Consider the following 24275-nt stretch of genomic DNA (forward strand, 5'->3'; position numbering starts at 1 on the left):
AGTTGCTTTATGACTAGAATTATTTATATTTAGCTCTTAGGCAGTAAGTACTGTAAGAGAATATTAGCATTTCAGTCACATGAAATTAACACAAGGAGTAAAAATAATAATTTGCTGTCCATTTCAAGCACAAAAAAGGTCAAAACTGCAATGGTCTAAAAAAAATGTTTAAACAGTTACAAAATGCTACGTGACCACTTATTCCACAGTGAAGTTTAGTTTATTATCCTTAACTCTGCCTCATTTCCCTTGGGGCTAACAAACACTTACACTCACAGTGATACACATAGCTGTATTAAACAGTGAAAGGATCAATTAGAGCACCTTAGCAGAGCTGGGCATACATCAGGAGTTCACTTGGACAGCCAATGCCTGTCAGAGCAAAGAAATCCCTGTGTGTAACTCCCATGCCTGCGATCAAATGTCAGATATGCGTTTTATCAGCAACAGGAATAATTTTCCATTCCAATGTTGTATTATACAGTATGACATTGTTAGTCCTCCCCTGCCCTCGAAAGGTGGCTTCTCTAAAGGGAGATTCTGTCCCACATCCCTAAAAAAGTTCTTTGAATCAACAAGCACATGGATAATGGAAACTTAATCTATAAAGTCTGCCACGATCTCCAAAAGACTTCTGATGAAGTCTTTCTCTGAACATGCTTAAGGAAATAAAGCAGCCATAGAATAAAAGAGAAGATATTAGATAAGCCATAGGTAAATAACCAAGTAAGAAAATAAACCATATGGTCTGCTCTCAAGAGATGGAAATGGTCACTGAAGTTCTGCTAGGCCACATGCTGTTCCATACATTAATAAAAAACAGCAATAAAAAACACAAGGCAACCAGAGATGTGACAGTTTCAAACTATTTCAAGTTATTTAAGATAGTCAATGCACAGGCCAACTGTGGAGAGCTGCAGATCTCCAAGACTAAATGAATGTTAAACCAACAGGCAAAATTTTAATGTAGAATTTTAAGAGTAGTTATACAGATACATGAAGGAAAACAATCCAAAAATAGTTGGGCTCCAACTGATTGTTACCTCTCATGAATGAGATACTTTGGTTATGACTGTTTCTTAAAAACACCAGTTCAATCATCGCTTTTCAAACCACAGCCTGAACATCAGGAATGAAAAGAAAAAAAAGTCCATCCATGTTATACAAAGGTATTAAAAAAACTACCAGTGTTTGTTCACAATTTGATTATGCTGCGCAATTTTGGAACTTGCCCCATTTCAGAATGAACAGAAGTGGGAAAAATTCAAAGACAGAAAGTAGAACAATCAGTATGGAATAGCTTCTATGTAAAGAATGACTAAATAAGAGTCTTCAGTTTGGAAAAAAGGTGATAGGACAAAAAAAGATGGGACAAGGCTTATACAAATCTTGAGTGATCTGGAAAGGGACCTGACAAGTATTAGCATGATTTGATGCCTTTAATCTGATGACTGGATCAGAAAAACAAAGAAGCAATTTGCCATCGAGCGGAAGATCTTACTGCCACAGCCTCTGAGATGCCAAAAACATATGTTAATTCCTGACTGCATAAAAGAATGGAACAGAAATTCACCAAGTATATTTAGAATACAAATTTAGAACTTAATCTAAATTCACTAAAATTGAGAAATTAATCCAGTTTTACATAAGGCTCTTTTTCTAACCCACAAGTTGTCAGAGCCTGGAAGAGCATATGGAAAACAGTACCATATCTGCCAAGCCATGCTTCCATGCATATCTCTAGACCTGAGCCTTTAGCCAGTACTGGAAACACTGTGCACGCTACTGGCTAAGCACATGAAGAGGGCAGAGAGGGATAACTAATCTGTAGAGATTTTTTTTAAAAAGTGAACACAGCCATTTGCATTTTTTCAGGGTACAGAAAACTGGACAAACTGCAATGGGATGAAGGGGAACGTGCAATACTGTATTTTTCTGTACAGTAAGTTCTGAACTACAGACCGGTTCTGTGTTTGAGAAGCTGACTGAAAATATACTTGTACAGTGAGATTAGCCTTTCTTCCCTCCATTGTGCATATATATATATATATATGCCTCAACTATTTTGTTGTTTTCCAGGAATTAGCATTTTATAGAAATTCACAGCATTAGTGCTTCATTAGTTATGTGATGACTTCTTGGTAAGTGACCAGGCTGGTGATTGACATTCCTTGTATTTGAGGCTCTCCAATTTAAAAAGATTTTGAAGGAGATAGTTCTCATACTGGTTTCTAAATAAGACACTGCTGTGGCTAGGTAAATAATACTATGGGATGCTAAAAGTACTCATTGTGCTTTGAAACACCTGACACGCAGAGCTCCTAATGAAACAGAGATTTGATCAACTTAAAGTTTTGACAGGTCTAATAGTCACTACTGATATGTGTGAAGAAAACAAAAAAACCCTAACACAAATCAAAGCCAGAATTTCTCATAAAACTTCATCCACTGCTGCCTTCAACAGAAGGTTTCCTCCTTCTTCAACCATTTACTATTTCCTGACTACCCTTCCCTTGTAGTGTATTATAAGCACATTAAAAAACCCAGATACACTTCTGCACAGGCACATACACTTTCTGCTACTTTGCACATATTTGAGGCACCTTATGCCATTGTCATATAGATGAGTATCAAGTAAGAATGCATGAAAGGGGATAAATGCACAGAATAATTGTTAAGTGCCTAGCTAATAAGATACCAGAACTATTTTACTAGTGGTCTAGTGGCTAAACAGCATACAGCCTGCTTCTCTCCAAAAAAGTGTTGCAGGTTTTGTTTTGCTTGTTTTGGGGTTTTGTTTGGTTGGGGGATGCAGGGTGGTTTTTGTTTGTTTTAACAAGTTTCTAGTGCAGTCGAGGAAATTCCGGAACAACTACTTGGTTTTTAAGCCAGACAATTCAATCAAAACTGATAAAATTTTAGATTCCTGAACAATTGGAACAAAATTATATATTGAGCTATATAAGCTAAGGGTGAGGCAAAGGGGAAGCTCCCATTCTCCCTCTTTTTTACTTCCACCCCGGCCCAGCTTTACCCTCCTCCCACAACTCTGGCCATTCTCAGACTTTCTGCAGCACTCACCTCAACTCCTACAGGGGAAGTATGTTTTTTCCCTCTGCAGGAATTTCATTTTCTGCCAGTTTAGCATGTTGAACCAGCCCAGTGAAGTGTCTGATGAGCACCAAGGTCAAATGCAAGAAGGAAGCGAACCCAGGGATGTGGAGGAGGGAAGGGAAGGAAATGTTTTACTCCCTAGCCTTTTTCTCAAGGCTGGAGCAGGGAGAAAGGCAAGCACTCCTTCTCCAAGCAGCAGGCTTTTAGATGGGCTTAACTACAACAGCGTTCAGCTGTACTAATATTTTATAATTCTTTAAAGTTTTCAGAAGAATGAGTCAAGGAGAATTATTTGATTATATAGCATTAACTTAATTTTATGTATTACAGGTTTACATATCACAAACACCCGTATAATAACCAAGGCAACATTAAGTATATTGTTCATTTCCCAAACGAGTATGCTTCCTCTGTGTCTAACGTTCAATTTCTTAATGAAGTCATAGCTCTCTAAATAGATTTGTTTACAAGTCAATGCCTTCTCTTTTCAGTGTTTTCCTCTTTATTCCCTATTTTACAGGCACATTAACACGAAAAGTCATACATAGATTCATCTGCTGAAATGATATAGATCCAGAACAGTAGATAATTTAAACATACACAAATTCTACTTAATAGCATGAATAATTTTTCTTTTTTAATCACAACCCTAAATGTTAGGAATAAGCCACTACAGAGTGCCAGTTCCACTCATCCCCTCGCCCTCCCAAGATTTCCAAATGTTCAAGCCTTCCAGATGCCTCATGTATACGCATGGTCTAACAACTCCTGTTCAATCCTACGCCTGTATGTATGTTCAGTATTTTGAGATGCCACCTGACCAAACACTACACTCCATGCCTTTCTGATTAGCTCCTTTACCATAAGGAAAACTGCTCAAACAGATTAATGCTGTACTGCTGTCATCCAACCAGTACAGGAAACAAACTGTTGCCATAGTTTATACTATTTTGGTTTTCCTATTCCATTTAGTTTGGGGGAAAAAAAAATGAGTTATTAGAACACTTGCTTGTCACGTGAATATACCAAAGGAAATTCAACTACATGTAGTATATACATTTTATGGGTAGGTAGGGGTTTGAGAGGAGAAAGCTGTGGGAGAAAACAACCCAACTTTGTCAGCTTAGTGTTTTACTGGATCATCTTCCTAAAGAATGTTTATGCAAAAAGAAATTAAAATAATGTAAAACACATTTAAGTTTGTCAAATATCTGTTTTCATCTCTACATTCACATCACATGGTATTAGCCTTATTTATCTGTGATCTCTATCACAAAAAGGAGAAGCCACCATTACGAGGAATTGCCTTTTACAAAAACCCATCTTTTCACCTGTGATCATTTCACATCTAAAAACCACACCCATTCAGAATGAGTACTGATTGTAACACAGTGTCCAAAATAATGTGCAAGATCCAACTAACTCTCAGCGCTAGCAATTATTCAAGCACCATACTTGGTATTGTCACTGCAACACACTTCAGAAAGAGGAAGTGTTAAAGGCTTCTGAGCCAAAGGAAGGAGTTACTGCTTCCCTAGCAGTGCCTTATCATTGGAGTGAGAAAAGCACTTATTTCCCCACCACTGCTTGTAGACAAATACTCATCTTGCTGTAGAAGAGGCTGACCTGACCCAGACCCTCACGCTCGATGCCTGAGCTCCAGCTCAGGCTTGATTCTGCTCACCCAGGCAGCTTCACGGGCGAGGCCTAGGATGAGGGAAGGCTCCTAACACCACGCCGTCTGGTAGCAAACACCTACCTACCTCAAGACACGGTCGCTGGTGCAAAAGCACGTGGTCGGACAAACACCTGGAGCAAGCCAGGTAAGACTGTGCTCTTACTGCTCTCCGCAGTCTGAATCTTCCCCTCTCCCTAGTGAGCTCTAGCAGGAATTGGCTTCTAAACTGAGCTTTTACGCCTGCCTGTTGAACTGCCAGCGGCCCTAGTTACTCCCGCTCCTCCTTGCAAACAGGAGGCGGACTGACCGCACCACGCCGCCGCGGGCGGGCGCCGCACCTTCTCCCGGGCTGCTTAACTCCTCCGACCAGAGCCGCCCAGGAGCACTTCCTCCTTTCAGCCAGCGGCGACGAGTTACGGAAACAAAGAGAAACAAGCTCTCAGCCACCCCAGGCGCCAGACTTTCACCCTCTCCCGAGGTGCACTTCTCCACCTGGGCAGGTAGCCCCGGCACCGCCTGCTGCGGCCTCTCCACCAAGCTACAAGGGCCCTCCGCCGGCGAGCCAGACAGCCCCACTCCCCCACACACAAAACGCCAGCGCTGGCCTCAGGCACTGCCCCCGGCACCTCCCCGCTCCCCCCTCTCTCACCGGAGCCCCGCTCCCTCTCGCCGTCTTCTTCAGCCCCGGCACCGCCCGCTGCGGCCTCTCCACAGGTTACAGGGAACCTCCGGTGGCGAGCCAGACAGCCCCACTCCCCCGCACACAAAACGCCGACGCTGGCCTCAGGCGCTGCCCCCGGCACCTCCCCGCTCCCCCCTCTCTCACCAGAGCCCTGCTCTCTCTCGCCGCCTTCTTCCTCTTCCTGCCGCTGCCCATCCCGCTCCGCCGGCCCCCGCTCCTCGCCCTGCGGCTCCACCGGCACCACGGTGAAGCTAGTCGGCATGGCGCAGACAGCCCCGAGACCCGCTGGCGCCTCCTCCCTGGGCAGCGGGCAGGGTAAACCCAGCGCTGCCGCCTCCCTCACGTGAAAGCCATTTCCTCACGCAGCAGGGGGTGGTGGCCGACAACGAGCCACTTCCCGCCCCCTCACAGCCTGACTGGCGGTGCTGCGGCTGCAGCTTCGAAGTGAGAGGCAGGGGCCCGGGGGCGAGGAGGAGGAGGAGGAGGAGGAAGAAAAAGAAGAAGCGGAGGAGGAGGAGGAAGGGGCTGGTATGACTAGCTCTTATTTACATACACGCAACTTCCCAGCTCGGAGCGGAGGCAGGTCGATGGGAAGTTTTGCTCTCTCGCGGAGGGGGAGAGGAGCGCCGGGGCGTTGGCGAGAAGTGTCTGTGGTGAGTCGAGCTAGTGCCATTGGGAAAACAGCCCGAGAAGGGCGTGTGCGTGTGTCTGAATGTGAGTGTCACCTTGGTTGTTTTATTGGGTTGCAGCTATGGCTGTTGGGCACAAAAAATGCTTCCTCTCTTTCTCTAACCTTGCCTTGCAGATATCCTTGTAGCGCTAAGACCACCAGGCTGCTGCTTCTCAGATCCCAGCAGACAGAAACTGTCTTCCAAAGAAAACCAGAGCTAGACTGTAGGGTCCTAATCCTCCAGGTCTCTAAAGGGATGGCAGCATGCAGAAGCCCCAAGCAGGAGTTTTGCAGGTCACCTTTTGGACAAGTGGAGGAGAAAGTCCACTGTGTGCCTTGGGACTAGCAGAAGATGAAATCTGCTCTCCTACACAGCAGCCATGGGTTGCAGGGGACAGATGAAGGCCACGTGATTAAGGCTGGAGTCAACATGTAAGCTGTGACCTGAAGTGAAGCAGATTCAATGAATCAGTGGATGGGCTGTGTATCAAATTAAATAGTAATGATGTAGCACTAGTGATGAGCTGTAGCTCTTGGTTATCTTAAGCTTCTTTTTTAGGAAGCAGAGGAGGTTGTAGCATCTCCACTCTGAAAGCAGAGAAAATAAACTTGGAAGCCAAGAGCCTTTTTCTTGTCTCCTGCTATTCTACCTTCCCAGCAAAGTACTAGAATAGAGCAGAAAGACTCTATTCATGTCAGTCTTTATCTATGCCTTTTGGAACAGGACTCTGGTGGGTCCCATACATCAGTGGTATGGAAGATGCCTACCTGACGCTACAGTCTGTCCCACAGAGTAGAGACCTTCAAATAAGGGGATGGGGAAAGTGATTCTGGCCATCAGAGGTGGCAGTGAAGTGGCAGTTGTGGAGGTGGTAGGGCAGCAAGAAAAGGAGAGGGAGAGAGGTAACATTTTGGTATCTAGTATGGGCTTCTAGTTCCACCCCCATTCAAAACACATTGTAACTACAGTAACAAGAATGATGGCTGCATGAAAAAGGAGTTTCTGTGTTGGGGATGTGTCTCTTCATCCTCCCCCTGCCCTTTTCCAAGCTCAAGAAAGCAACTGGAATGGTGTCTTTGATAGTAATACCAGATTTCCAATATATTAATGATGTTACCTGAAGAGGCAAGGATATCTTGGGGCACTTTTAATGTTAAAGCTCATTTTGTCGTGGTACAGACTATGATCAAAATTAATGGTACTAAGAAACTAAATACAATGATAAATTAGAATAGTAAAATAATTTTAAAAGATATACAAAAATTAACAATTTCCTCTTCAAAACAAGGACTAAACAGCATGCAATGTATAAGTGTGGTGGGTTGACCCTGGCTGGGGGCCAGGTGCTCACCAGAGCCACTCTATCACTACCCTCATTCACTAGACAGGGGAGAAAAAGTATAACAAAAAGCTTATGGGTTGAGATAAGGACAGGGAGAGATCACTCACTAATTATCGTCAGGAGTAAAACAGACTGAACTTAGAGAGGAAATTCATCTAATTTATTACTAAGCAAAACAGAGTAGAGGAATCAGAAATAAAATTGTAAAACATCTCCCCCCACCCCTCCCATCTTCCCAGGCTGAACTTCACTCCTGGCTTCAATCTTCCCCCCTCCAGCAGCACAGGGGGACAGGGAATTGGGGTTACAGTCAGTTCATCACATGTTGTTTCTGCTGCTTCTTCATCCTCAGGGGGAGGACTCCTTTTAATCGTTCCCCTGCTCCAACATGGAGTCTCTCCCACGGGCTACAGTCCTTCACGAACTGCTCCAGCGTGGGTCTCTTCCATGGGGTGCAGACCTTCAGGAGCAAACTGCTCCAGCATGGGTCCCCCACAGGGTCACAAGTCCTGCCAGCAAACCTGCCCTGGCATGGGCTCCTCTCTCCACAGGTCCTGCCAGGAGCTTGCTCCAGCATGGGCTTCCCATGGGGTCACAGCCTCCTTCAGGCGTCTCCACCTGCTCTGGGTGTGGGGTCCTCCATGGGCTGCAGGTGGAATCTCTACACCCCCTCATCCTTCCTCCACAGGCTGCAGGGGGACAGGTCTTCACCATGGGCTGCAGGGGAATCTCTGTTCTGCTACCTGGAGCACGTCCTGCTCCTCCTTCTTCTTCACTGACCTTGGTGTCTGCAAAGTTGTTTCTCTCACATCTTCTCATTCCTCTCTCTGGCTACAAAATGTTGCTTCTAAGTGGGGTTGGGGGGGGGGGTGGTGGGGGTGTTGTTTTTTTCTTCTTAAATATGTTCTCGCAGACGTGCTACCACTGTTGCTGATGGGCTCAGCCTTGGCCAGTGGCAGGTCCATCTTAGAGCCAATGCCAGCCAGCTCTATCGGACACAGGGGAAGCTTCTTGCAGAAGCCACCCCTGTAGACACCCCCCCCCCCCGCTACCAAAACCTTGCCATGCAAACCCAACACAATAAGGCATGGGATCATATATAAGCATTGAGAAGAAAACTTTAAATAGTTGATAATTTTTTAAAGTACCATCCATCTGGTGCCTTGAGAAGTCTGTTGAAAGAAACTCACGTACAATAAAGATGAAAACTGTATCATACAGTATCATACTGCATGCACAAAAGGTTGAGTGGGCAGAAATTAGGCCTGCAGCCTTCAATTTTACTTCAATGTGATAGACAAAAAATTTCTAAAATAGCTAAGAGCCAAAGAAAGAGAAGCTTTGGACCAAACAACTTCTAAATGAACAGAGGCAGCACTTCCTCTTCCAACTCTCTTCTGTTTCCCATCGTAGCCACAGAGAGCCATCTGATGAAAAATAGGTGCAGTTTTGTGGAGCAAGGATGGTAAGTTCATACAGGGTTGCAGATGTCCCCCATTACAGGGACACCCTGTAATCTGAGAGCTGTGATTTGTGAGCTTAAAAGCTTTTGGACAATGAAGACCTGGGACTAGAAAAAAGTAACTCACTTATGTTGATTTATTGTCCTTTTCCTTCAAATAGCATGAGATAAGTAGTGTTGTGATACATGCCAGGTTTAACAGGCTACTCTGATGGTACCCTTCTAGGAATAAGAAATAAAAAAGAGCATAAGTAGAATAAAAAAGACTTTCAGTTTGTGATGTTCACTGAAAACATAGAGCTTTTGACCATCAACATCTTTCTGTTTGGCAAGATAGGAATGCAGCAGGTACACCACCAATTCAACCGTATAGTTCCAGATGGACCTTTAGAAGGCATTCCTCTTGTTAACAAAAATGAATTTGGAGGGTAATACTCTACTGAATGCTCAACTGCCCTCCCCCAAAAAAACCCCGAACAGAACACATGAAGACATGTGAAAGTATAATGAAGCTAGTTTACATACTGAGAAGAAGGATTAAATTAATGCTAACGATGAATAAGTTATTAAAACCAAGACATCTGCCTAAGGAAATTAATGATGTCACTAAGACACCAATATCTTAAAAACTTGTATTGTCTTTGATGTTATTGACATTAGAAATAAAAAAAAATTCAGTTATTGTCACAGGAAAAAAAAGTTAAATCATAAATAGCAAAGCAGCAAAGAAAAATGCCTAATACATCCAGATCATAGTCTATGTGACTGACAATAAAAATCTTACTAAAGTTACACATTTTCAGGTCACCAGGACTAATGCAGTTTATGTACATGAAACTGAAAATAAGCTAGCAGGTGACTTCTTGGACTCAGGAATGTTTAATTTTTAGAAATATTGAAAAATTGGGAAAATTCCATGAGTGAATGATTGTCCTTGTCAATATTGAGTCATCAATACATAAAAAGAGGAAAATTAGGCTAACTGGCATGATAATTTTGTTTTGAGGAAAGATGATAGTAATATATAAATTTGGGGGGACAAGATAACATGTCTGAACAGTTAAAGTTGTTCTAATGTTACAGCCCATGTGAAAATAGTCAAGGCATTTGATTTGGTACCATTTGAAATGTGGTTGGAAATTTCTATGGAATTAACTCCGTATACCTTCCATATATTTCAAAACTGCTTCCTAACAGATCTCAAGGTGTTAGCAGAGGCAGAAAGATAAGAAAATGCAAGGCAAGGAGCAAGGAAGATTAGGATTTCGTCTGACACTTTTCATCAACCATTTAGATTTTCTAGTAAAGTTTGTGAGTGACTGTCAGATCCAGGCTGCAGCACCCAACTGGCCTCCACCAGTGGTGACACCGAGCAAGACCCAAACAGGGTCTGATACACAAACACAATGCACGCACAGATGAAAAAAAGGCTTTTATTACCTCGATGTCCCAGCGGGAGTTCCCCAGTAGTTTCCTGCGCAAGGTAAGCAGCAAGCGGGGAGATCCCTGGCACCGCGGAGCGACGACCCATGGCGAGGAATGATGGGCAGCAGTTTATGAGGTTTTTATGTGAGAATGTGTGTGCGCAATAAATCTATGTGATGCAATGGCTAACGGACAGCTTTGCACGCTGACGTGCGAATAGTGCATGGTCAGCTACAGAGAAGGTGTGTGACAGAGGAATCTAGCCAGGGAGAACATAAGTAACAATGTGCTACAATGTGGAATAGAAATCTCTGCTGCCTTAACAAAGCATAAAGGGATTTGTTATACGGAGTCTGGGAAAGAGCTGTATGTCCTCCCATTCTTCCGCACATAACCGTACAGTGACAGTGACTGCAATAATAAGTAATGAGGGGAAATGTTTGTAAAATGAATCCAGCAGATAAAGGCATTATAATGGTGATAGTTTATGGTGCTGAGTAGATTCCTAAGGTGCTGTGACAGCAGCATTTCTTAAATTTGTGGCTTCACTTTACTGTATGAAAACCTGCATATTGTCTATTTTGTTGAAAAGACCAGATGGATAAGCAATGAAGCAAAAAGGTGTGTGTTTACCTGGCTTAGCCAACGCACTGTTTTTCACATGGACCTTTCTGATGCTGGAACCTGAAATAGGGATTCTGCCTTTCTAGACAGTAACCAAGACTGGTCAACAGAGTAAATTTCCAAAGTGCAAGACATAGCAGGTAGACAGGGAAAACCCATTAGCTGAGAAACTCCCCCAAAAATAAAGAGATCTGATTATCCCAAGAACCAGTACCAATAGTCAATGATTAGAAGTTACAGAAGAAACAGATGCCACATTCTAGTCCGTGACAGTCCTGAAGTGCAAGTATTTTTTTAGGCAGAGATTTCTAATTAAGATCTGTTTCGCAGTGCTTACATACCTGCAACATGCAATCTTCATCCTCCAAAATATCCTGAAAAGACAGTCCAAGCTTACTGACAGTTGAGGTAGTAAGACAAAAGGTTTTCAGCTGTCTTTCAAGAACTCTTCAATCTCAGATCATTTCTGGCATTTCTTTGAGCCATCTTGCATTCCACCTGAAATATCAGGCCGTTGTAATTTTTTCCTGCTATTCTTCACTTCTGTGGCTTTTGCCGCGGGAGATGCATTACTTAGTATTACAAAAGTTTCAAGAGGAAGCAGTTCAAATCATTTCAAGCTTCTGATTTTCAGACTGTTTGCTTTTGGAGTCTCCCTGCCACGCTGAACTGTGTTGGCAGTTTTCACGTTCACACACACTCATACACCCACCCCACCCCCCTCAACATTTGTCATCCTGTATTTATTAACTCTAATGCTCACAGGGACTTTTAAAGTGACATTAGTCCTCACCCTCCCAGCTGCACCTGCCCCATACCACTCTTCTTTACAGTCACCATTACAATTGAACAGTGGGCAAACAACAATGAAGGGAGAATGAGTTGAAATCATACATTTTATTGCCAAGTAGCATTTAGGCTGACATAGTAAAGAATTTTTCAGATAAACAAAATGAACATTTCTATTCAGTTAATCATCTCTCCTCTACTTCTGAATCCCAAGAAGGTAGCAGACAATTCTTAATCTCCATTTCCTGGGGAGTCCCTCTTTACTTGCTTCATTCTCCTTACAGCATTCATTTAAAATCACTTCAAATCCAGGAAATCACACCTCATATTTCAAAATTTGAGGAAAAGGATTCCCCAAACTTCCATTTAAATCTTTATTGTTTATCTGTGATATCTCAGTCTTCCAACTTTGGGATATCAATACAAAGCTTGCAAACAATTCCAAAGCACTGATCTTTCAACTTAGATTAATTTCAGGCTTATAAAGTAAGTAATTTTATACCTGTAACTTGAAAAAATCAAGTACAAAATAAAACTTTCAACAAAGAACTTAAGTGTTTTTAAACAATTTTACTTTGCTCAATTCATTATGCGGCAGATAATGTACAAAACTGCCACAGAAATGGTGGTATTGAAGTCTACTATGCATTTTACACAATTTTGGGTTAAACCCAAGCACTGAATATTCAGAGCACTTTAAACATGTTAAACAATATAAATAGGTAATAGCACAGCCCAAATGCCAAAGTGTCTGCCTATTTTATACACAATTTTAAAAGCACTTCATGAAGTTGCATGAATTCCAACTGACATCACATAATTTTATTTCAAAAGATGCTTATTCCAGAGAACTTTTTTCAAATAAATTTACAAGAAACAATATTATTCTTAGGGCTGTGGAAAATGACAAGCATATTGAAGCTTAAGTCTTGGTTCCGGTGATGTCAATAGGATTTTTGACACTGACTTCACTGATGCAAAAATTTCTTTTATCCACTCATTTTTCTATTAAACAGTGTAAAGGCCAGCCCAGATTTACAAAATAGCTATTTGAAAAATATTTCAATGAGGCACACATGCAATATGAAGATTAGTTATCACAGATATTAAAACTGCAGCCTTTAGTACTATTCCATATGAAAGTCACAGATGCATAGCAGCAAAAGCAAACCAGAACAGAGGAGAGCACCACTGCTAAACTTCGCTGAGTTCCTTCTTAAGGCTATGTAACTGTCTTCTGGGAAGAACGACATCAATACTTTCTTTTTGGTATTACTTTCCCAGTTAAATGTATCATGTTGTTAACCACGTTATTAAAATGCATTTCAAAATAAATGTTTTGTACATGTGACTTGCTTCATAACTACAGATATGCTTCAATAGCTATGATTTAGAGATGTGTAACACACAAATCTATAAAAATGTTTTAACATTCATGTAGTTAGGTTTAGTGATGAGAATTATGACTTCTCAGTATGAACAGATTCAGTAATAATTATTAGTCTCATCTTGAGAAGCTGAAGATTACATGGGTTTTCTTATTAAAAGCAGTGGCAGAATACTTGACTGCTGAAGTGCACCTCACCAAGGTTCACAATTTTATGTTAAAGCCATGATCTGATAAAAATTGCAAACAGCAGAGCTAAATATAATGCTATTAAAACCTTTTAAGTTTTAAATTTCAAATCAGAAGTACAAATGTCAAGTTTTAGCTATATTCATGTGAAACTGTGTGAAAAGTTAAACTGCTTCAGCTTTATTCTATTTATCAACTAAATCACTTTGGTTTTCTGTAATGTTAGGTCTACCTATGGTATACCAACTGCTTGTGCTCCAGTGTACATGCATCTAACTTTATACTCTCAGCTCACCAGACGTGTGCCAGTTCCTGTCCAGAATCTACGTTTGCAATATAACTATGTACATTCTCCCTAAGAGGTGTTACTAGCTTGAAAATGGTGCTATATTAATGTAGCTCTGAATTTCAAAACCAGAATTGGCCTTTGTCTGGCCACATTGAGCTGGCACTTGTCTGCAAGCACTGGCATAGATACACCCCTCATAATGAAGGGATTGAAGAAATACATTCCTGGAAAGATGCCAAGCAACTTATTTCTTCAGCTGAACTTAGCAAAGCAGTATACCTTGTAGAATCAAAAATTAATTTACTGAAGAAATTAAGGGCAACATAAGCTATGTTAATTTATTTTTCATTTCTGTTCACAAAATATTAGACAAAAAGAATTTAAATCACTACATGAAAATTAAAAGCCTGAACACTCACTCTTGAAGGTTGAGAATCCTTCTGGTAACTGCTTTACCTGAAGTGTATCCATTTCAAATGTTTAGAAAGATTTAAGACTGCATTTTTTTTTTTTCAACGTGAAATAAGCTCCTACAAAAATAGGCAATAACAGCATGCATTTTAATTTTTAAAACATTTTGGGGGACAGATATGGTCTGTGAGTTTACTGCTCATTCTTTCATGTTTCATAAGCTGTTCAAGATGAAACAGCCACAGAATGCTTCACAGTTAAGGCTCAGGGTCATATAACTGTAAGTGAATGGATAACTGCCTGCCATTTTCTTGGCAACAAATCTCACATTACACCGTAGTAAACTGGCTGAAACATAAATAAACAACAGATGACAGTCTTCTGTAGATAGATCTGTGTCTTCATTATACTAAGCCCCTTTTAGCTGCAGCCTCTGATGCTATACAGGGGACCCGCCTCTAGTGCTACATGTAGCAAGCCACAAGGAACAAGAAAGGGAGTGTATCAGTGTCAGAGTTACTAAAGTTAGTTCAAAAAAAACCTTCTCGTCAAGTTAACAGGTATTACTCAAATTCAGAGCTGTGCCACCTCTTCTGATCAGACCTACAATCTCCTCTCCCAGAGAGCTACTCACCTACCTTAACTCATCATCTGGTAACAATTCACTGTCTATGAGACCACTTTGGTGTCTTTCACTGTCACCATCATCCTATTTTGTTCATGGCATTTACCATAAAACAAAGATCTTCCATTGCCAAACAGTTTAGACAGATGGTCCTATAAATTTTACAAATATTGTTCCAAATTCATAACATACATAAACCAAACTTCACACATTCACCTTAAGCTTGCACAGTACAGAAAAATATTATAAATCCCCAATAAAATCATGCAAAAAAAACCCCCAGAAGACCATTAAGCTAACATATCTAAATACAAATTAAACCAAATAAACACCAAAATAATATATAAAGCCTGATTTTGTTCAAGATCTTGAGTAAAAAAGTATTAATAATTTTCTTGTGTTTTTTTGTGGGGGGTGGGGTTTTTGGTGTTTTGTGGGCTTTTTTTTTTTTTTTCCTTTTAACACATCAAATTTGAGATAAAGCCAAGTAAGTCTTCATTCCTGACTTTCCCTGAATCCTGGTTCTTCAGATACCAAAGGAAGTCTGTGCTCTTGATGGGCATTTAGTGTATATATTCATACTCAGACTTAATTTTTATTTCCTTCCATGTAGAAGAGTAACTCAAATTCCCAAATTTACCACATTAACACAAAAGTGAATTAATAAAATATGACAACACTTTAAGAATATTCCCATAAGTGTTTTTGACACAGATTGTTTCTGGTCCAATTTAAGTTGTGCAAGAGCTGTCAAAATAAGCCTTTGAAATTCGTCGTTGTTCTTACTACTCCCAAAAATATATTTGATTACCAGTTCTCTCACTTTAAAGGCATCAGTGGAACTACATAATTGTGACAGCACGAGATAAAAAATTGCACCAAACCCAGGTTTAAAAAGCTATACTACTGTTAAGTATTATGCAGTTACGTAAACTGTAAAAACGCATAACTTTTTAAAGTATCACAATCAATCTAATTTTAGATGTTAAATCATGAACATGCTGAACAACTGATCATTTGACATATAACTAAAAAGTGCCTCAAACTATAACTTAGTATCTTCACCTCTAAGCTTCTATATCATAATTCTACATCAAGCACTTCAGTCCTGGACATCAAAGTAGTCAATTACCGGCTCTTCTTTTAATGGTTTGTATAAACCACTGTTTCCACTTCTCCTGAAATTATAAGATTATTAGATTTTACTCACTTGCATGAAAAACAAGATACAAAGTACACTGAAATCACAAACTCCCATAATGTCTCCGTGTGCACATGCACACTGCATTGGTAAATGGCATGCATTTCTAAATTATGTTTTACTGGAAGTACTTTAATGCTCCAGAAAGCCTTTGTTAACTGATATTTGGAAAAAACATACTTTATTAAATCAATGTACATCAATGTGTGGCTGAATTGATCCAATTTGTTTTGGGGGTTTACCAGAAAATACCATTTAGTGGTAATATTTACTACAAAAACATTACTGTACTGCATACTAGATGTTCAGCATGCCTTTTTAAAAGAAAGACCAAAAGAAAAATTGTTGAAGTGAGTTGATGATCAAACCTGCTTGCTTTTAAAAGCAAGTGTAACAAAAAATACATGGTAATACCAAACCAAACACTGTAAAGATTTTTTCCATAAAACAGTATGAGATCTTCCAGATTTTGTAGAATTAAGCACTTCTAAAGAAATTTCATTTCTAGTAATTGAAAATAAATGGCTAAAGCCCTTTTTTATTTAATTTTGCCACATAACCCCATTTCATTTGGGTCACTGAAGACAGGAATCCCACAGAAGTAAGTGGAAATAAGAGTAACAACCTTTTTAAAATTCACATTGAGTTACACAGCAAGCAGTCATTTTGGATGTGTGTTTTTCTCTAGATGCTTAGTTCTGAAACAATTTAAATTTTCTGAGAATGGCCTACTTTGTGTTCCAGCAGCACCTTAAACACCCAATAGCTATTGCAATAGTTACTGCAAAATTAAGCTGTCCCTTTCTGCAAATGATGCTCCAAAGAACACTATTTCGATTTGGAAATAGTTGTGGGGGAAAAAGTTCTGAAAGGTAAACCTGAACAAAGAATAAGCCATCCATTAAAATAATTCATAACTATGAGATGACTACAGGTAGCTAAAACTGGCAGGTCATACAAAGTAAAGACTGCTTATTAGACTATTCACCAAGAAGCCTTATATATCCCATCTTCAGTAGTTTTCACTATCTGAGAAAAATGGCAGTTCACCTTTAACCAACTATGTAGTCATATCTACACAAGAAAAACACATTTACTACCATCCAAAGAAATCACTTTATACCAGTAAGACATTACTTTTTTACACAGAACAGTTAAATGTAGAAAACATCCATCTCTTCCCAACTGATTTTTTTTTTTTTAAAAATAAAGTCCACAATATTTGTTATATTACTACCTCTATACCACATAGTCAATCCTACATTTTCTTAGCACTTCATTGCAGGTTTACTTCTGTGGAAAGAAAATCTTAGTGCAGGTTGCAAGTGCCAAAGCTTTGTGTGGGTTAGGAAAACAAAGAAACAGAGAGTATAAAGTTGAAGCTCAGGAACACTCTCCTCAGGTAACTCAGCACAAAAATTGAACAATACTGTTTTAAAAACAAATTCCTTACTTATCTGTTTGTTTGTAATGAGGAATAGGAGGTGGAGGCCTGCTCTGCATTTCTTTATCTAGCACGGAAGTTAAAGTATTATTTGGACAAATGGATTTCCCTCTAGAGAAATAAAAGAAAGGTTATTTAATTCAATAGGAAATTATATTCATTAAGAAGTTAGGGCAAAAGAGTTACATTTATAAGTAGCAGTTCTGGTGTCAGAGTTCATACTTGTATACTTAAATCATCTATTCAAATATTTAATTTTCCAACCACAGAGACCAACAATGTGCAAAGTCCATTTTCATTACAAAGAACAAGATACCCAGTATTCTAAATGTCTCTTCATCTCTGTCTATAAAAGAGGCAGAAGCAGCTTACTAGAGTTGAGTGTTGGTGCCCAGATTCCTTCCCTTTTGCATGTGAAGTGCACAACTCCTTTCTACTGTGAAGGGCACAACATGATCAACTGTTAAAATACCAAAAATGCACTACTTGCATTCTAGGGCAACACATATCTGTTCTCTCACAGAACAGATGTAAGATCAGAAGCAACAACTTAACGGCTTAATTCAGCATCATGTGAACACAGTTCACTGCATCTTCACAACATGTTCTTTAATGTTTTGGAAACATGTTCTTAAACTCTGGCAGTAAGTCATGTTAAATTTGTTTATCACTCTGCACTCAAAGTAGCCCTGCTAAGCAGCCCTCTCCTCCCAGGAACAAAGCAGCAACACTCCCTCTTCCTTGTCAGCTAGCCCAAGTGAACAAGGTCAGAAAAATAATAATATACATTAGGGAGAAAAAAAAAATCTCTTCCTGTCCTCCACACTAGTTACAATCTATTATGTGATCATGACCACACAATGAAGCATCCCACTTGTGTTTGCCCATCTGCAATGCAAGGGCCACCCTGTGGGTGTGGTGTAGGACAGTATTTTCCCCAATACAGGATGACAGTGTACCTTAGCATGTATATTTGTATGCTTTAGGCATATATTGGCTGAGAATCACACTCAACTTCAGCATGGTAGGCACTATTATAATTTAACTGCAAGACTGAAAAACCTTCCACTATCAGCATCTTTTCCATTCACAGTTTCTTTTTCATCTTTTCTGGGGGGCGAATAAGCTGAATAAATTAAAATTCTTAAACCTTGTCAAGGTCAATTTCTTACCCTTCTTGCACTTTCCTCTAAACCCATGCTACTGACATTTTAAGATCAAACTACTTCTGGTACACTAAACTGGATTACTTTCCTACTTCTGCCTGAATGGTTTATAGTGACTATTAGGAACAATTTCTTCACTGAAAGAGTTGTCAATCACTGGAACAGGCTGCCCAGGGAAGTGGTTGAGTCACCATTCCTGGAGGTATTTAAGACATGTAGACATGATGCTTAGGGATATAGTTTAGTAGTGGACTTGGCAGTGTTAGGTTAATAGTTGGACTCGATCTTGAGGGTCTCTTCCAATCTAAATGATTCTATGATTCTATGTCAATCACTAAATAATGTTTCCTCAATATTTATTTTATTAATGCATTTTTAAACAAACTCCCCCCAGAGCAAAGTCCTCTAGACCATGAGATTCTGTGTTTTCTAATCACAAAACAGATTAAAAGTCTTCCTCTCCTTTAGCTCCAAGTCTGGCATATAAAGACAAGTACTCCAACTATCATTTCAGTTACCTCTCAACTATAGAGCCCTACCCAAAAAGACTAAAAGAGGACAAAGGTAAATGGGAGAATATTTTGTTGCCTTCTTTCATTTTTATAAACTGTGGCGTGCAAAAACATGGAAACCCAATTGACCCGATAGGCCAAAAAAAAAAAAAAAAGAGAATGGCTAGAAAGGCCTTCACCAAGTAAGGTGTCTGTCTTCACTCTAAAACATCAGGCTACATCTCGCTTGTGTAGTAAAAAAAGAAAATAAATGAGAGTTCTGGAATGCAGGAAAACACAACACTTGGAAGAATACACGTATTTCTACAATTAACTAAAAAAAAAAAATCTTACTGGAAAAGAGAATGTTCCCACATTCCAATACAGTAAATACAGCAGCTCTGCTCTGAAATGAAATGTTCCCAGGAGGTAGAGGGTTAATACATCAAATCTTTAAAAATGAAGAGGGACCAAAGCCTTGTGGACAGTTAGAGGGGATCGTGGAACCAAATTTACTTTGGTCACATCAAGGTCTAGCCCTGTTTTTGCTTTAGTGTCCCTCAAAAAAAAAAAAAAAAAAAAAAAAGCAAGCAGAAGAGATACACAGCAGACTGTCCAGCCATGGAACCACAGAGGCTTTAGAGACGAAAAAAAAAAAAAAAAAAATCTATCAATTCACACTGAAGCAAAACATACACCACTTCCTGTATACCTTGGTGACACACAGGACAATACTAGACTGACTCCAATCTCCCCAAAATTCTATGAATATTTCTATTCATTGGTTTAAAAAAAAAAAAAAAAACAAACAACAAAACAACAAAAACCCCCAAACAAACCTGCCAATCATACTCAGCTCATCTGGAAGAAAACCAAACAACTGAATTCAACTAAATATGTGTACAATGCAAAAAATCCCTTGACTAATTAATTGCCAGGAAGGAGGAAGAAAGCAGACCCCCCCCTCCTGCTAACATAAATCATAGTTATCTATCATCAATTGTAATAGAACTGTGGAGATGGAAGCAACAGGCTCTGCAAGTACTTTGGACATTTTGTTATGAAAGTTGCCATTCTTCATTCTATTAACTTATTCTCAAAATAAGGAAAAAAGACAACTGCCTGCCCCAAGTAACAAAGATGAGATGACAAATTTTTAGCAGCACTCCAAGCAAAAGCAAGGAGAACATAACTAACTATCTGCTGACTATAAGGCACTGATAGTGCTGACAGGATGGCCTGTTGTATAAAACTGAACTGTGGAAATCAGGACTCAAACTTATCTTCTCCTTAAAGACTAGAAGTTACAGTTCTGTAACTGCAGGATGGATCGGCATTGATCTGTTTTGGTACAAACTACTACAAAATTGCTTGCCACTAATCTGTCCAGAACTGACTCCACATAGCCTTGCAATAATGATCAATCAGCTTTCAGACAGAGCAGGTTTTGTAAGAAGTGTCTCTAAAAGCTCATACAGTATGGGTGGAAGCAAGCGGCTCTCAATCAATCTCCTGATGGCCTAGACTTCACATATCTTATGTCAAGAGGCAACACATACTATTCTCAGGGCAAACGATGTCAAGATTGAAGGAAAAGTAGTAAGAAAGAGATGTAGCTCTCTTCTGGAGCAGGATTACTGTTAAAACCATTTTGGCTAGTGACCTGTAGCATTATTTGTGCTCAAATTGCTTAAAAAGCCTTAGAAGTTAGAGGTGTTCAGATGCAGTCATTGGAAAAGGCCTGTGTGATTGCAAAAGGGGTGGGGAGAAAGTTAGCCTCTTCCTCATGGCAGAGGAGAAAATTCCTAGAGAGTGAAGGGTAGAATAAAAGTCCTTAAAGCAATAGAGTACCTTCAGGAAGTCATCAGAACTTCTGTCAAATTGGAAGTGAAGTTATTCCAGACACCAGAAAGGTTGCAGAGACAGTTAAGTAAAATGAACTTGAGATCAAGTACTGAAGTGTGCCCAGAAAAACTTAAAGAACCCAAATAACAACTCTGTTTCCTCAGAGTATATGATTTCCTTTCAACGCTACCACTGGGATGTACAGTTTTTGCCTTCTGTGATGCAACTGCCATGATCTGATAAAAGTGTTCCATGTAGTTACAGGGGTTTTAGTTTCTTTATGTTTTTGTTCCTGCTAGTCTTGTGTAGCCTGCAGCTAGGTATCCATTCCTGAACTGTCTCCAGACTGGCCTCATTGAAAGGAAACAAATTCCTGGGTGAAGAAGAATAATAGATAAGACTATGGCAGGATGCGTTTTTCTCAGTGAGAACAATGTGCAGGGACCCTGTCACCTTCCTGAAAAGTCCCTTTGTTCGTGACCCTATTGTTCTCCCTAGAAGGAACAGGAAAAGGATGGGTTTTACAGGGATGACTGTTCTCAGAAACACTTCCAGGATGTCTCAAGTCCATACAAGCTGCTTAAACACCGGTCACTACATAAGAAACAGACACCCTTTAACAAGCTCTGGCATCCAGAGTTATTTGTAGGAGGAGGAAATTCATCTGAGTAGGACTTCAAGAAACCACTGACAGGTAGTGAAGCACATGTATCAACTTGGAGAGGAAAGGCTTCCCCTTTTCATCATACCAGTCTGGACATTACCTTTGAATCTGGTTCAGGAGGAATCTGGTATTGCAACTGCTCAAAAGATGGTGACTGCAAAGATGACCAACAGGGAAGGGCACTTGCAAGGATTCACTCAGGGTCTTATACTTCAAACGACACCAGAACTGCAATTCAGATCAACCTTGACAATCAATACTGGGAACGCTCTCTATAACAGTGGCAATGCTGTACATCAGTGATTCTAATGCAGCTAATATGACAACTCTTACTGATGTGGAACGATGATGGGGGCAGGGGCTGAGGGCAAAGCAGGTTTGTGGTGTTTGTTCCTAGATATCCGGAAGAGGAAGAAGCCTGGTTGGAGGAAGCTTTCTTAGCACCATGGAGACTTTCTCACTCCTCTGACCAACCTGTATGGCAATGTTACCATTTCAATGACACAGTGGGGGAGTGTGAAGAGGAAGAATAGTCTCTTTGCCTAGCATCATTTTGAATTATCTATACCTGGAGGAGCCCATAATAGAAATCCATGGGGAATGCTGAAAGCAGGATGAAACAAAGTGAATCAAACCATTTGGACTTTCTGGTGACTACTAGCCCCTGGACTTGAAGAAGCTGTTGTGAAATACTCAAAAATATCATCCTGGAACTTGAGCTACCATTTGTCTGAGGCTTCAATGTTTTTTATGTCTTGAAGAAGTGGCAAATAAAAAAAACAATAAAAAGCAGCTTTGGATCAATCCACTGAAATAAGAAACATTGCTACGCAACTGAAGAATATTCTTAGTAGACCACTAGGTGTTGCAAATTGCATTGTAAATAAACTCATTCAAGTAAGTGATAAGAACACCCAACTATTTAAACTATAGTTAATAGATTTGAAAACAATAATGAATTACGTACTTCACTGCAGTGATAACAACATTACGCTTTGGTTCATTGTCATAGCTCACACTTTCAATGCCATAAACCTGAGCTAATTCATGGATGATTCTGCGGTGATCTCTGTTCATTGGTGGGTAACAATGGCTCTTCTTTGTATGCTTGCCCTGAAGTCAAGAGAAAAGGTTAAAAAAAAAAGAAAATGAAAAAAGGTAAAGTTTTCCTTCAGGTGGATGGGGGCGGGGAGGAGGAAGAAAAAAAAAAAGAAAATGCTGCTACCTCTAAAGTTTTGCTGCTATGACAAAATTAGTATCACAAATTGCTAATACCTCTGTATTGACCAAAAACTCATCTAAAAAGTACCCATTTATTTCCCAAAAATTAAACTATGTGTTCTCTACTGTTTCCATCACCTTGAAGTATACACACAGACATGCATCTTAAGTTTGAAATACAAATCCTGAATGTATCCATTCTACTTCCATCTCAAAGCAGCAGTATAAATTTTTCTTTTTAATTTTTATTTTTCAGAATAATCTACCATTTTTGAATCAGATCTAATTTTGTTTTTCAGACTGGCTTTGCAATGCACATATTGCAGATAGCTATGAAGGTGTCAAATTTATCACTTCCCTCTACCAAAGAAGCTATTTATCTGCAAAATCTGCCATGTAATGGCATCAACAGACTTTTTGTTAAATAAAAACAAAATTGTAGTTTTAATTTCAGTTAATCTAGAAATAAAGAAAATAAGCCAGGTCTTCAGTCAGAAAAAATTTAGGAGTCATGATAAACAAACAATGGAACGCAGACTGAGGCATAAGGAGGACTTCGGGACAACATAAATACCTGTGGGTTGCAAGATGAAACACGACTTTTACAAGGGAGAAAATAAAGCCTCTAAGACTTCCAGAAATAAAAAGAAAAGGTATGCAAGAAGAATTGAGTAGAAAAGCAGGTTAACATTACAGTGCAAGGGACATGTTCCCTTTTACACCATATACACCACCATTATGAAGGAAAAGAAAGTCAGAACATGGCCTCTGCACATGCTGTCACTCCTGTCTTCAAGATGGGCAAGGAGGATACACAGAGCTACAGGGTGGTCAGCCTCACCTCAATCCCTGTGAAGGTGATGGAGCAGCTCATCATAGAGCTACTTCCAGGTACATGAAGGACAAGAAAGCTCCTTGGGAGTAGTCAGCATGGCTTCACCAAGGTTTCACCAACTTGATAAACTCTGACGAACTGATGTGCCTGGTAGATGAGTGGAGAGCAGTGGCTAGTGTCTACCCAGCCTTCAATAAGGCCTCTGACGCTGTCTCCCATAAGAGCCTCATAGCCCCTCAAGCTGTTGCTGTAGGGGCCAAGTGAGCAGATAGTGAGGTGGATTGAAAACTGGCTGAATGGCCAGGCCCTGAGGGTGGTGATGAGCGTCACAAAGTCTAGTTGGAGGCCGGTAACTAGCAGTGTACCCTGGGAGGGGAGAGGAGGAGGGGCTGCATGCTGGGTACAGTCCTATTTAACATCTTCATGATGTTCGTTTCATGTTCTTTGTGATTTGGATGACAGGACAGAGCATACCCTGAGTGAGTCTGCTAATGACACAAAGTTGGGAGGAGTGGCTGATATAGGCCAGAGGGGCATGCTGCCATCCAGCACAACCTTGCCAGGCTGGACAAATGGGCTGAACCTTGGGAGGTTCAGCAAGAAGTGCAAAGTCCTGCACCTGGTGAAGAACAACCCCACGCATCAGTATGTGCTGGGGGCCCCCCAGCTAGAAAGCAGCTTGGCAGAAAAGGACCTGGGGGTCCTGCTGCACACCAAGTT

General features: G+C 40.3%; 2 protein-coding genes across 8 annotated transcripts in view; both read right to left on the reverse strand.

Moving 5' to 3' along the window:
* SLC12A7 (solute carrier family 12 member 7) overlaps positions 1 to 5955 on the reverse strand; it is a 73221-nt gene extending 67266 nt beyond the window's left edge. Inside the window, exon 1 of one of the 2 annotated variants that reach the window (XM_054818537.1) lies at positions 5619 to 5955. In XM_054818537.1, the coding sequence (XP_054674512.1) occupies positions 5619 to 5736 (118 nt within the window). In that variant the 5' untranslated portion in view covers positions 5737 to 5955. The remainder of the gene's footprint in view (positions 1 to 5618) is intronic. The other variant, XM_054818535.1, reaches the window with a different exon arrangement.
* Positions 5956 to 11876: 5921 nt separating this feature from the next.
* The window catches only part of NFX1 (nuclear transcription factor, X-box binding 1), a 75250-nt gene continuing 62851 nt past the window's right edge, over positions 11877 to 24275 (reverse strand). For 3 of the 6 annotated variants that reach the window (XM_054818534.1, XM_054818532.1, XM_054818531.1), the window contains 3 exons: positions 22467 to 22612; positions 17343 to 17444; positions 11877 to 15866 (listed from right to left, as the gene is read on the reverse strand). In XM_054818534.1, the coding sequence (XP_054674509.1) occupies positions 15791 to 15866; positions 17343 to 17444; positions 22467 to 22612 (324 nt within the window). In that variant the 3' untranslated portion in view covers positions 11877 to 15790. Of the gene's footprint in view, positions 15867 to 17342; positions 17445 to 22466; positions 22613 to 24275 lie in introns of those variants that run through there. The other 3 variants (XM_054818533.1, XR_008576114.1, XR_008576113.1) reach the window with 3 other exon arrangements.

Source organism: Grus americana, chromosome 2 (assembly GCF_028858705.1).
Source record: "Grus americana isolate bGruAme1 chromosome 2, bGruAme1.mat, whole genome shotgun sequence".
Classification (NCBI taxonomy): domain Eukaryota; kingdom Metazoa; phylum Chordata; class Aves; order Gruiformes; family Gruidae; genus Grus; species Grus americana.